This window comes from Desmodus rotundus, chromosome 4, assembly GCF_022682495.2.
Source record: "Desmodus rotundus isolate HL8 chromosome 4, HLdesRot8A.1, whole genome shotgun sequence".
NCBI classification, from domain to species: domain Eukaryota; kingdom Metazoa; phylum Chordata; class Mammalia; order Chiroptera; family Phyllostomidae; genus Desmodus; species Desmodus rotundus.
Genome location: NC_071390.1, coordinates 145665766 through 145679560, shown reverse-complemented (window position 1 = coordinate 145679560; position 13795 = coordinate 145665766). Strand labels below are relative to the sequence as shown.

At 41.1% G+C, this 13795-nt stretch overlaps 1 protein-coding gene across 1 annotated transcript in view; it reads right to left on the bottom strand.

The window, feature by feature from the left end:
- Positions 1–13795, bottom strand: part of GAD2 (glutamate decarboxylase 2) — a 77966-nt gene that overhangs the window by 4522 nt on the left and 59649 nt on the right. The window contains exons 14-15 of the mRNA XM_024575957.3: positions 9035–9142; positions 8610–8699 (exon numbers count right to left, since the gene is read on the bottom strand). Coding sequence (XP_024431725.2) covers positions 8610–8699; positions 9035–9142 — 198 coding nt within the window. The remainder of the gene's footprint in view (positions 1–8609; positions 8700–9034; positions 9143–13795) is intronic.

Genomic DNA, 13795 nt, shown 5'->3' with positions numbered 1-13795 from the left:
CCAAGTACTCAGTGCACAACATCAGTGTGGTTCCCAATCAGGTTCGATGATTTGTTAGAAACTGGGGGCCTGCTTCTAAAAACAAAAAATAAATTTCCTCTCACCTTCTAAGTTATTCTAGTTAGATTAATACTAGAATGTAATGAACACAAATGATCAGGAGAAAATGTCCAAACTTTATTTTACAGGTGCACACTAGGGGGTGCCACAAGAATGAGACCCAACCACAGATTGGGCAGTTAGGAGCTTACATGCCATCTTGAGCTAAGGAGAAGAGGAGATGGGTTGTAGTTTGGGACTTCGAAGGGCAGGAAGACAATTCACATAGAGATGGAAAAGCAAAAGTTTAGTAAATAAGTGTTTGCTGGGCCATGTTTAAAAATAGGACACAGAGAAGACTTTGATCGAACTGACCTTGCTAGGTTCCTCCCCATCTATCATATTTAGTTTATATTAAACTATAGTTATCCATGATGATATCTCCCTGGAGCAGGTTCTCTATCTAAATTCCCTTAGGCAGATAAAGGAGGATGGTTGAAGGTTCTTTCTGAACCTTTGTTCCTTAACAACCAGATTAAAATAACTAATGTCCAAAAAGGCATAGTTTGGAGCACCAAACTCTGCTATCCTTCACTACAAAAGACAAAGCCAAGGACAGACTTCATCTCACCTTCAGTTCACCTTCACTTCACATCCTAGACCTAATTTCCTTATCTAAAATGTGGAGGATGGAGACTTCTGGTCAAGATGGAGGCATAGGCAGACATGGCTCACCTCCTCCCATAACTACATCAAAATTATAACTAAAATGTATAATAACTATCACTCAGAGCCAGCAGAAATTGAGTTGAATGGAAGTCTGACAACTATAGAATTAAACAAATGATATCCATCCAGACTGGCAGGAGGGGTAAAGGCGTGAACAGGCTGGTTCCATATCCATGTGTGGTGGATAAAAATTTGGGAGTGATATCTAGGGAGCAAGGAGTTCCAGCCCCACACCAGAGCCTGCCCCCCCGCCCTCCCCTGCCTCAAGCCCTGGGTTCCTGTTCCAGGAAGATAAGTCCCCATAATTTCTGGCTGCAAATCCCAGTGGGGATTGGGTTGGTGGAAGAATCTTCTGGAGCCCCAAGCATTTCCTCTTAAAGAACCCATACATACATGGACTCACCTACTCAGACTCACTCTCTCTGAGCTCCAGCAGTGGGGTGGCAGCTTAAAAGGCACCAGTGGCATACAGGGAGAAACTGAAGTGTTTGGCATCAAGGCAAGCAGAGGCCATTGTCCCTTTTCTGAACCCTCCCTCCACAGAGCCAGCAAGCTAGTGCCATATCTGAGATTCCATCAAACTGGCTAACACTGTTTGCCCTTCCTTAGAGATCCCTGAGTTTCCACCCCACCCAACACACAGGCCCACTGCATGCTGCTTTACCATATGAATGGCTGGTCTTGACTTATGCTTCACAACTTCCTAAATCCTCCCAAACAAGTGACAGCTGACCTCAGTAAGCCCCAGGCCTGTCACCAGCTGCAGCCAGCCTCGATTCATAGCTTGGCTTTGCCTAGGAATTTCCAAGCCCAGCACAAGCAGCAGCCATCCCAGATTTCTTTTTAACTCAGGCAGGGTAGCCCCAGGCAAAACACAGGTGGGTGCTGACCTTGCCCTGTACCACCCAGGAAACCCCAGAGCCTGTGTATCCAGTGGACAGCTACAAACCATGTCAAGCACCACTATCCTGCCCCTGCACAGCTGATCCTCCCTGGAGGGCAGAAGGTGATGGTCAGTGGTACAGCCAGTCTTTGCAGCCAATTGGCCTGGGTAAATCCCTCCCATTGATCTGCCAACAGCAACCAAGGCTCAACTACAAAATGAGGGTATACTCAGCCCACATGGAGGGCATACATCAAGTACCCAGCTTGTGTGATAAGGGAGGTTGTGCCACTGGACCCTACAGGACACCTACTACATTAGATCACACTACCAAGACACAGAGTCATAGCAGCTCTACCTAATACATAGAAATGAACACATGGAGGTTGCCAAAATGAGTAGGCAAAGAAAAATAGCCCAAATGAAAGAACAGATCAAAACTCCAGAAAAAGAGCTAAATGAAATGGAGATAAGCCACCTATCAGATGCCGAGTTCAAAACAGTCATTATAAGGATGCTCAGGGAACTTAGTGAGGACCTCAACAGCATAAAAAAGATCCAGTCAGAAATGAAGGATACACTAATTGAAATAAAGAACAATTTACAGGGAAAACAACAGTAGAGTGGATGAAGCCAAAGATCAAATCCATGATTTGGAACATAAAGAAGCAAAAAAAAAAAAAAAACAATCGTGCAGAACAGTTAGAAGAAAAAAGAATAAAAAATAATGAGGATAGTATCGGCAGTCTCTGGGATAAATTCAAGCAGTGCAACATTTGCATCACAGGCATACCAGAAGAAGAGAAAGAGCAATAAATTGGAAATCTATTTGAAAAAATAATGAAAGAAAACTTCCCTATTTGGTGAAGGAAATAGACATGCAAGTTCAGGAAGCACAGAGAGTCCCAAATGAGATGGATGCAAAGAGACCCACTCTAAGATATATCATAATTAAAAATACCAAAGGTTAAAGCTAAAGAGAGAATCTTAAAAGCAGCAAGAGAAAAGAAGTTAGTTACCTACAGGGGAGTTCTCATAAGACTGTCAGTTGATTTCTGAAAAGAAGCTTGGCAGGGTAGAAGGGATGGGCAAGAAATATTTGAAGTCATGAAAAGCAGGGACCTATAGCCAAGATTGCTTTGGCAAAGCTATCACATAGAATTGAAGAGCAGATAAAGAGCTTCCCAGACAAGAAAACACTAAAGGAGTTCATCATCACCAAATTGTTATTATATGAAATGTTAAAGGGACTTATTTAAGAAAAAGAGGACCAAAACTGTAAGCAATAAAATGGCAATAAGTACATATCTATCAACAATTGAACCTAAAAATCAAACTGAGAAAATAAGAAGAACAGAGGCAGAATCATGGATACAGAGAGTGTTTTGATGGTTGCCAGATGGGTGGGGGTGTGGGAGAATGGTTGAAGAGGTCGGAGATTAGGAAGTACAAACAGGTAGTTGCAGAACAGTCACAGAGATGTAAAGTATAGTAAAGGAAATGGAGTAGTCAAAGATTTAAACTCATGGCCCGTGGACACAAACAATGGTGGGGGGATTGCCTGAGGTAATGAGGGGTGCTGAGTGGAGGGGGTCAAGGTATTGATTATGCTATTACAGTTGTCCTGTAATAGCATAATCAATAAAATATAATTAACATAAATAAATAAACGTAAGTAAATCTTTAAAAATTAAAAAAAATAAAAAATAAAAATGTGGAGGACGGCTTCAGCACTGAATTTTCTATTTCTATATTAACAAATTCTTACATCCTTTCCTGCCCACCTCCGCCCCACTTTATTCCATGGGGAGGTAATATAAAGAGGAATGTTTCTATTGGGTTGATCTTCTTTTACCCAAAGGATTAAGGATATATCCAGATCATTGGGCTCATCCCAGGGAATAAATATACATAGGAATTTAAGTATCTCAAGTCTGGGATTAAGTTATGGAAGTGGATCTACTAACATGGTGTCCAACCTGCGGTCTGTGGGCTGCACGGCTCAGGATGGCTATGAATGTGGCCCAACATGAAATTGTAAATTTACTTAAAACTTTATGAGATTGTTTTTGTGATTACATGTCACATGAATTTAATGTGTGGCCCAAAACAACTCTTCTTTCAGTGTCCCCCAGAGACACCAAAAGGTTGGATACCCGTGTTCGAATATTCTAGCTTAAGGACATGAAATTTAACACTTTGTGCTAGGAGGTAAGGCAAGTCAATGTGTTCCTGGGAAGAGAAACCCCAAACTACAGAGACATTGAAATTAAGAACAAACTGATAGTAACCAGAGGGGAGGTGGGAGGAGTAATGGGGGGAAAAGGGGGAAGGGTTTTCAGGAACAACTATAAAGGACACATGGACAAAAGCAAGGGTGGGGGGTGGAATCAGGGGAGGGAGGTGGGGATGGCTGGGGTTGTGGGGAGAGGTGGGGGGAAAAGGCAGACAACTGTACTTGAACAACAATAAGATAAAAAACAATATGAGGAAAGAGGCATGCACCCTAAGAGAGGGAACATTTATATAATATTCGGAAAGGTTCTTGGTAAACTAGAAATTATACTTGCAACTAAATTGTTACAGAGGAAGACGACTTATTTTTTCTTCTTTTATTCATAAGTAATGATGTGTCATTTCCAAAAAAATTTAAAAATTCTTCTAGACTTAAAAAATAAAATAAAATAAAATAAAATAAAAATAAAGACGATAATAACAATAAAAAAAGAAAAGAAACCCCAAACTAGAAAAGGAATTCCAAACCCATGTATCTGCAGGAACTGAAGGAAAAAAGTCACATAACTGTTCTTTAGTTTTACCTGTGCAACAAATTATGCTTGCTCTTTAGAAATGGTAAGACAATGACTATGCTTTACTCAGTAAATTAAACCCTGATTTAGTTTTCATGTGCAATACAAGAAAAACATACTGGAATTTGTGCAGGTAATGTTGTCTGTTAGATGTACACTTGAAACCTGTATGGTTTTGTGAACCAATATTACCCCAATAAATTCAATGAAAAAAGGAAAGGAAAACATATATGAATGGTGCTAATTATTAAGAACAGTCACCCCTAATTTTTCATATAAATGCAAATCAAAGGTGAAAAGATTCACGGCAACAGCCATCCTCCCAAACGGACTTTGGCATAAAGTAAGATCGACTCCCTCCATTCCTGAAGCTAGCGGGGTTGGCAGAAATCACAGCTGTCTAAATGCATGTGACTTTCGATTGCTTCCAGAAAATGCGGAAGAACTAAAATTAGCAGAAACATGGAACATCTACTTCATTACATAATCGCTAATTGTAAGTTAAGAAGGAAAATAAAATTCTCACTATTCTGATGAATATATAGAGTTTTCACTTATTTCTAGAATTTTTTTTGAGGAGTGTGTGACATTCTTGGGTTTGCTGAACAAAGAAAGTCACTTAAGAAACAGAGAGGCTACACGTTGAAGAATTCGCTAAGGGCCTAATCAGCCAGAGCTCCTTCAAAGTTTCAGAGTATCATTTTCTCCCTTGCACCACTAACTTTTCAGTCCTTTAGAAAACAACACCCATGGGACTCCTTCAGAATTTGAACCCACATTTTTCTTCCTCCAAAGAAAGCTCAGATTAAGGCGTCGTGAAATATTCTCACAACCTATCACAGAAATGTATTTCTCACTATGTATTACAAAACCTTTTTGTATTGAAATCTTGGAAGCATGAGTAAAAATTTGAAAAATGAAATAGCAGAAAAACTATAAATAAGACATTCTATAATGTTAAAATCTCGCAAATTAAATCCCCCATTACATTTAATAAGATAGAGCCCCATCAAATACGAGGCTAAAATACTTCTTTACAAATTTACTTTTAAATCCATAATTGAAAACTTTAAAAGTCCACCGGTCACTATAAGACTATAAAAGCTAATGGAAGAGATACAGATAATGACCAAATATAATGAAAATTAAAATAAAGAAGAAGAGGATGAAAAAGAACAGGAAACACAAGAGGTCATCAATATACTGACTTTGGATCCTTATCTGAGAACTGCCTGCATTTGGAGCCTACCTGCTGTCCCTTCCCTTTGCCGAAGGCATGCGGTCGTGTCCCCATAGCACCCCAGGCGCTCGTGTCCATGCTGACTCACTGACAGTGTGCTACCTGCACAGTCATAGTCAAGAGTGGGCAGAAGGAAGTGCACCAACCTCATTCTCCTCTTTACCTCCCTTGTGAAGCTCTCGGTATGCCTGTTTTAGTCATAACCAGTTGTTACCTAGGTATCTGTGCCCAAGCCAGCCTGTGGACTGCGAAAAGACCTCTGATTCACTAGTAGGTTTCCTGAGAGTTGTTTCCCCTCCCTATTCTGGAAGATGCAAATGGCACTTTAGCATGACATTTTTGAGTGCTTACTGAATACTGAGCCAAGTAACTTAATTCTCTTATTTGCCACACAACACACAGAAGCCTTCACATTTCTCCCCATTTTGGGTCTATATCAACACTGACCAAGAGAACTTCTTATAACGATGGAGATGCTCTCTATCTGAAACACCCGAGATAATAGCCACTAGTCACAAACGGAGCACTTGACATGTGGCTAGCGTGACTGAAGAAGTGAATTTCTGGTTGAATTTAATTGTAATTGATTTAAATTCAAATGGTTATGGGTGGCTATTTCCACCATATTGGACAGGGCAGATGATTTATTTCACTTCAGTTCCTTTCCTTCTGGGATTGTGTGTGTGTGTGTGTGTGTGTGTGTGTGTGTGTGTGTGTGTGAAGATTTTACTAGTCCCTGGACATTATAGTTTAAGGGCTTCATACTTAACAAAAATCTTTTTCTGGAACTCTGAAAAATCGTTGACATAAATAAACAAAACTTAACCTTGATGTTTTATGTGGTTCTATTTTAATTTCTAATTCTGAATTGTTAAATTCTCTCTATTACAGTCAGGAAAATGGAGTCACAGGAGATGAAAAAATTAAGAGAATTCATTTTACAATCCTCAGAGACTTTTAAGTTTGATTAACCAACAGTATGAAAACGATTTACTAATATTCTAATGGTTGTGCCCAAGAAATACTCTCCATCCCCACCACAGTGTATGTGGCTTGCTAAAATCTAAGAGGTATTTGAAGAGAGCTCTGTTTACCTGGGAGAACTCCGAGTTTACTTTTGCTCAGAATGATGAAAAACCCTTCCTGTTTTGTACGCCCATCTTGCCCCTCCCTCAGCCCAGCAACAATTCCAGTTAACAAATGGAATCAGCCAAACTACTCATGCATTCTCTGTCTGGTGAGAAAATTAAAGAAGTGAAAGCCAATAAAGATGGAAATATCTAATTTTTGACTAGCTTGTTAAATAAACTTAGTTATTGTTAAGATAATATATTTATGGAGAAGCCACTGTAAAACTTCCAGAAAAAAAATTCTTTCCTCTCAGATAGTAGGTCCCCCACCATTTTTTTTTTTTTGCCAGAGCCTGTCATTTTCTCCAGTGTGACCCCCACCCTCACTCCCTTATGCCCTTAGGCTTGATTTCCTGGTTTGAACCAACTTCTCTAAAACCGCAAACATAACCATGACCCCTTCCACTCCAGACACGTGCTCCCATTGGTCACTGGCTCCTCGCCTGGGTTTTACCTAGAGAACTTTCAGAACTATCCCCAAACCCATTCAAAACAAATTGGAAGAAAATTTTGACGTAAGACCTGGTCACCGGTATTTTTAATAAAGCTTTGAGACAATTCTGATAATGTAGCCAGAGATGTGAACCAATGCTCTAATTAGGAGGCTTAATTTAAGGACCTCAACTATGTGTAAATTTTATCCTGTCTAGGTCCTGTGGGCAGATGTTAACATTTGCAAGCTTTTCTGAGGTTATAAACTCCACAAAAAAATCTACTCTTCATTTGACATGGAAGATCAGGGAGGCAGCCTTGGCTCCTTAGCAGTAGGGGAGAGGGCCTTCCCTGCTCTGGGGAGTGAGCACAGGAGGTCTGCTCCTTTGTGGAAAATGGAAAACCAATAAACCAAGCAACCAACCAACCAGCCAATCAACCAAGCAACCAGCTAAACAGCCAATAGCCAACCCTTGTAGACCCAAATACACATGGTCATCCCTAGTTTCTCATTCCTCCAACACTTGGAAGATGGGCCCATGCATTTACCTTCCCTCAAGGCTCTCTTTGGCATATGTAATATGACAAATTTCACTTGTGTGTAATGATGGGAGAAGGAGAGGATAAAAGAAAGGGGGTCTTACTGGTCACAGTAGAATTTACAGCATAAGCTCTCAGGCTCTGGGGTCAGACTTGGGTGTGATTTTGGGAAAGTGACTTTTGCTCCCTGTGCTTCAGGCTTCCCAATAGTGGAAAAGAGAGACAACAGTGCTTTCCAAAGTAGGTGGCTGTGAAAGTTCAGTGATGTAATGCTTGATCAAAGTTGAGTCAGGGACACACCACACACTGAACAGCAGTGATTGTTATTACTGCTCCCTGCTCTGTTACCTTCTGCGAGTCACCACAGCTCTAAAGACCTCATAGCACAGCCTTGACCTTGGCATCTCAAGAGGATCAGCAACAGCTTTATTTTCTAATTACTTCTGGTACCTGAAGTCTCTTCCATGCTTGTATCTGAGCACCAGTTTCACTTGGAGGGTCAGTCGATGCCAGCAAGAGTTCTTGCTGTGTGGTGAATGCCAATACACATTATCACCTAATTGCTTATTGTAAAATGTCATAAACTCACTCTCAGAAAACAGAAGCAAGTACAGTTGTTAAAAGTATGGATATAGCAGCTTTGTATGTCCTGGCTCTGCAGGAGCCCACAGAGGGGAGTCGGTCGTGCACCAAGATTAAGGATGATTTTCTCCTAAAGACCTGGGGCTACGTCTTAAAGATGATACACACGTGAAAGGCCCAACGTACCCACCGATGTTCACAAGAGAGGAGCTTGGATCACTTACCTTGGAGAGGCGGTTCATTCTCTCCTCCTTGTTTTCCAGAACGCGCAGACTTGGAGGGACATACCAGAAGCAGACGTTTGTATGCTGAGGCTACAAAGAGGAAAGTGAGGTTCACACTCAGCCTAAAATGGCACTTTTGAAAATTCCAAGGACATTTCTAATCTATTTATCTGCAGCTTCTGAATACAATTCCTACTTTTTAATCTGTAATCACCTTTGAGGTGGCTGACTTTTACAACATTACACAGCATTATTTTCTGTGAGTTTGGTTTTTACTCCAGCTCAGAATAGCTGCCGTGTCACCCCTGCTTCTCCTTTGTCGTGGTCCACTTAGCTGGACAGTACATTATTGACATAAAAAAATAGCAGGGATAAGAATGGCAACTGACTAAACATTTTGGGATGGTAGAAATCAGAAGACATACCTTTCCATCATACACCATTTCATATCCTTCTCGGTTTTTTATGATATTGTATAAATACTCTGCCAGGTCCAAACACTTGTCAATATGTGCTTCAAACCCAGTAGTTCCCTAAGTAAGAGAAGAAGAAAGAATGTCGGACAGGCTGAGAAGAGTGGGTGAACATCCAGGCTGAGATGCGGGGCAAGTGATCTCTCGAGACAGATGGTCTTTCTGCCACTTCTGTCTTGGCTCTGCTCCAGCACTTCCCTAACATAAGACAGTGTTTCTAGAAGCTTCTCTGTCAATTATTTCTCTTTTAATGCTCTCCCCCTCAGGTGTTTTTGTTCCCTTTCATGTCTGTCATTACTGCTCTCCACAGAGACTCCTTTTCTTCTCAGAGCCTCCACTCCCACTCCTGGGGAGGCAATTATTTTGATTACTCAAGGGGAAAATTTGCCTCAGCCATTTATAGGGGTAATTATGGAAGTCATTAATGACAGGAGGGCTGGGCTATTCTCTTCCTGAGGATAAGAAGCATCATCATCAGGGACCAACCCCCCACAGCGCTGCAGGAGGCCTGCTTAGCCCCTTGCCCATCATGTAAATTTGTCATTTCCAGACCCCACTTTTGTTCACCAAATATACCCCCTTCATAGAACAAACAGGGTAGGTCTCAGTGAATATTTGTTGAACACATGAATGAATGAATCTTAAGGGGCACACAGATGCTTTGTTAGCCTGTTACTCTGCAAAGCTCATTAGATTTCTCCTCTGGGGATAAATGACTTCTATGTGTGTAATGGGCAAACATTATCACAGAGGTCTTTCAGCTTCTGGCTCTGGAAGCCCAGGGTCTGGACTTACAAAAACAACACAATAGTGTTGGACTGGAACTGTTTAACTGACGTCAGGCCACACTAGCAAATTCGCAAAATGTCTTTCCTTCAGTATTTATGGAATGCTAATGGAAACTTAGAAAAACAGCTGAGGCTCATTTCAGGAGGTCTCAGACCTGGCCTGCCAGTGACTAATCCAACATGGAAACTAGAACGAGCAATTGTAATGGAGACAGATGAGTCCACTTTCCTGATTACACACAGCCTGGTCATCCCGGCAAAAAGAGGGATCCAGCACAGCCAGGGACATTCAATATCTGATGCATATTTAAGAATAAGCTGCATTTAAGAAATCTCATGGGCTTAGAAATCTCTTTCTTTGGAGATGGCTGCCCTAGTTGATTGCTTCAAGGAGGCTGACTGGTTCCTGATGAGCCCAAGGAAGCACCGGGCCGATGCCCGAGTGCTCGTGGCAGCACCTTTGTCATGCGCTCCACGAGACTGTGGGTGCTAGAGAAATTAGGATTGGTTTGGACTGACCTGGAAGTTTGGGTCTACTTGGGATGGACCCTAGGTAGGAGGGAAAGAGGTTAATTATTCTCCAAACTGGATCTTTTGGACCAGGCTAGAGCTGAATTTAAACTTGCACATAGCTGATCCAGGATAAGGCCAGGACCAGTGTGACTCCGATCCTGTCCAGCATATGACCTTGGCTAATCTCCCTGGTCACATGGGAATAATGGTGCCTGCATGATTTCCCACACAGAGACACAGAAAAGTAAAATGAATGCTCAGAAAATGAGTTTGACTGTATTGCAAAGGGAGTGGGATCACCACACACCAGAGTGGGAGTCCTCTGGCCTTTGCCTGCACCGCTAGTCCAGGACTTCATGGTGCAGATGAACAGGAGGAGTCGATGGCTAAACAGGTATAAGGGGAGTGACAGAGGATGCTTGGGGCCCTCTCCTTTCATGGTGATACTTATGGAAATAAGATCTATATTTTATTTTCAAGGTTTTGAACCCTTATTTAGGACATTGTCTAAAAATCACTCATTCATCAAACTCTTGTTGAGTAGCTATCATGTGCCACACAGCTCATATTGTGAGAATGACTAAGGCACATAAAACTTTGTCAGGCATCACATAATTGTGACCTGAGTCACTGAAGGATGCTGGGGACTCAGCTAGGTATTCCTAAATGAAAGGCTGGATCCCAGCAACAGGATTATGCTGAGGGTGCTTCAGGGAAAGGTGATTTGATTTTCTCCCTCATTGCCCACACTTAGGATTGGTTTAGACTGACCTGGCTGAAACATAGACTCCACAAGGGCACATTTATGGACCTTTTGTTCATTGTTGTAACACACCAGCAGTGCTAGGCACATACTAGGTGCTCAATGTGTACTTTTTAAATACATGGATGAATGAATGGCAGTATAACTATTAATGCTTGGGGCAGTGTTTTTACAAAGTACATTCTGAAGAACCATCTGTATCACAACCAGATTAATTGTGTTAAACATGTAGATTCAGGCCCACCCCAGGCTCCTGAAGCAGCATTTCAGGAAGATGAACACGGTTTGTGTTATCTCTTTCAGTGTTCTCACAGTCTCCCACACTCAGCCATGGCCTTGGTGTGGTCTGAGGGCCTGATATCTTGGTGCCGCTCATGGATCTCTGCTTCTTGTTATTTATTTATTAATTTATTTAAATTTTAATTTTGTATTGTTATTCAATTACAGTTGTGTGCCTTTTCTCCCCATCCCTCCACCCCACCCCAGCTGAACCCCCCTCCCTCCCTCACCTCCATCCTCCCCCTTGATTTTGTCCATGTGTCCTTTATAGTAGTTCCTGTAATCCCCTCTCCTCACTGTCCCCTCCCCACTCCCCCCTGCCCATTGTTCGATTGTTCTTAACTTCGATGTCTCTGGTTATATTTTGTTTCCTTTTTTGTTCCATTTATTATGCTCCAGTTAAAGGTGAGATCATATGGTATTTGTCCCTCACCGTCTGGCTTATTTCACTTAACATAATGCTCTCCAGTTCCATCCATGCTTCTTAAAACCCTCCTCTAATGCTCTCAGACCCCAGAGCTGCTGTTTCTGAAATAATGACTGAATCTTTTGCTGCTAGCTCCATTTTTGCTGCTGTCCTCTGGACAAGAGCTCTCTAGTTACTCTTCTCTCACCCAGACTTTTCACTAGGCTCAGAATATTATGCACTTTTGCTTCTGCTACACCTTCTTCTGGGAGTAGATATCCCATTATTCTACCTATCATCTTCAAGACCCATCTTGAAGGTCATCTCTTGATAAATCATTCCTGGCTCTCAAAGTAGGCAAAAGCTCTCCATTCTTCAACTTCTGAAGGTGTGTTGGTGTTTCTCTTGTGACCATTTGTATTCTGTCTCACCTGAGGGTTATCTGTGCATTTATCTTATCTTATCTGGAAAACTATAGTTCCTTACCCCATTCAGCACCAGGCTCAATAACAGCTGCTCAGTATTGACTTCTTAACACAAATTTATATTTTAGAGAGAAAGTGAACATTTATTCATTCAGCAAAGGATACCATTAGGCACCAATGTTCCATTAATAGTTTTCTCCTATTATTGCTTGTCCCCAGCCATTTGCCAGTCCCTCTATTATCTCTGTTTAGATTAGAGAGGCCAATCACAGAAAACTAAAAGGAAAGATACAAACACAGAGATTTACTGTGAAAATTCATTAGTTACATATTAAGCCTTCCCTGCAGGCCTAAAAAAGGGGGATTAATTTTAAGGATTTTTTTCCTATCACCAAGTTTTCACCACTGAAGAAATGTCAAGATAGAAAATAGTCATCAAGTGCTAGTAAAATGCAGACAAAATGAAAGTTCTACTCAATAGGCTGAGGGCAGGCACAGCGCCTTTGTTAATGACAAGATTATTTATCATCACACAATCTAGAACGCCTCTCAGCATCCTGTTTTAGGAGGCTCATTTTTTTTTTTTTGATAAATTTGCTCTAATCAAGTTATCTTGGACTTAATATGATGGCTGTCATCAGTGCATTTAGCTTTATTAGCAATGAACAGATTAAGGAATAGTAATCTATACTTAGGCTACTATCTTTCATGTGGTTTATTTTAGGAGAAAATGTGGATTCACTTGAACATTGCACTCTCCAGCCTTGTCTGATAACAGAGGATTTACTAATTATTGATTTTCAGGTTGTTTTCTCATTCTTGAGAGCAAGAGGGCATTTTAAATAGAGCATCGTGGCTCACTCTCTCACGGTTCTTCTTGGGAGAGTCACCGCTGCTTCCCTGGCTGGCGTTACTAATAGATTTTCATGTGAGAAGGTAATTATCCTCACCACAGACCCAGAGTGTAGGACTACACTTATTGTTTTAATAATTATTATCATTTCACTTTGCCAAAAGAAAAAAAAGCACCTTTAAGTTGAAAGTGAAATGGGAGTTTTTGCTGTTTAGAAGTCTAGATACTTAAGGTTTTGCTCAAGGAATGAAGAGAATATGTGTCCATAAGTTGTGTGGCTGCTGTGATTGTTCTGTTTTCTCTGTTTATCCCCACTCCTGGTGCCTTCATCTCAGCACTTTAGTAACTGGATCCTTTGACTTTGTTTCAAGTTTCATTTGTTCCTGCTGTTTAATTCACACCTGATATCTTCCACGTTATTTCTCTAAGAACGAAAGGGCTGCACCATGCTGGTGAAGAGACTTCAGATGGAAAAGGAGCAGCAGGAACTGATGAACCATGAGAAAAACATTTTTGTGTAAACATGGCTAATGATCATCACCTTAATAAAAACACCACAGGAAAAGGAGACAAATAGGATGGTACTGGACAACATTTAGAGATCAAACTTCCTCCAACTTACTAGCTGATATTTTGTAATTCCCACCAGTTGATGAAATGAAAAGCTGTCTCCTTTTAAATAGCTT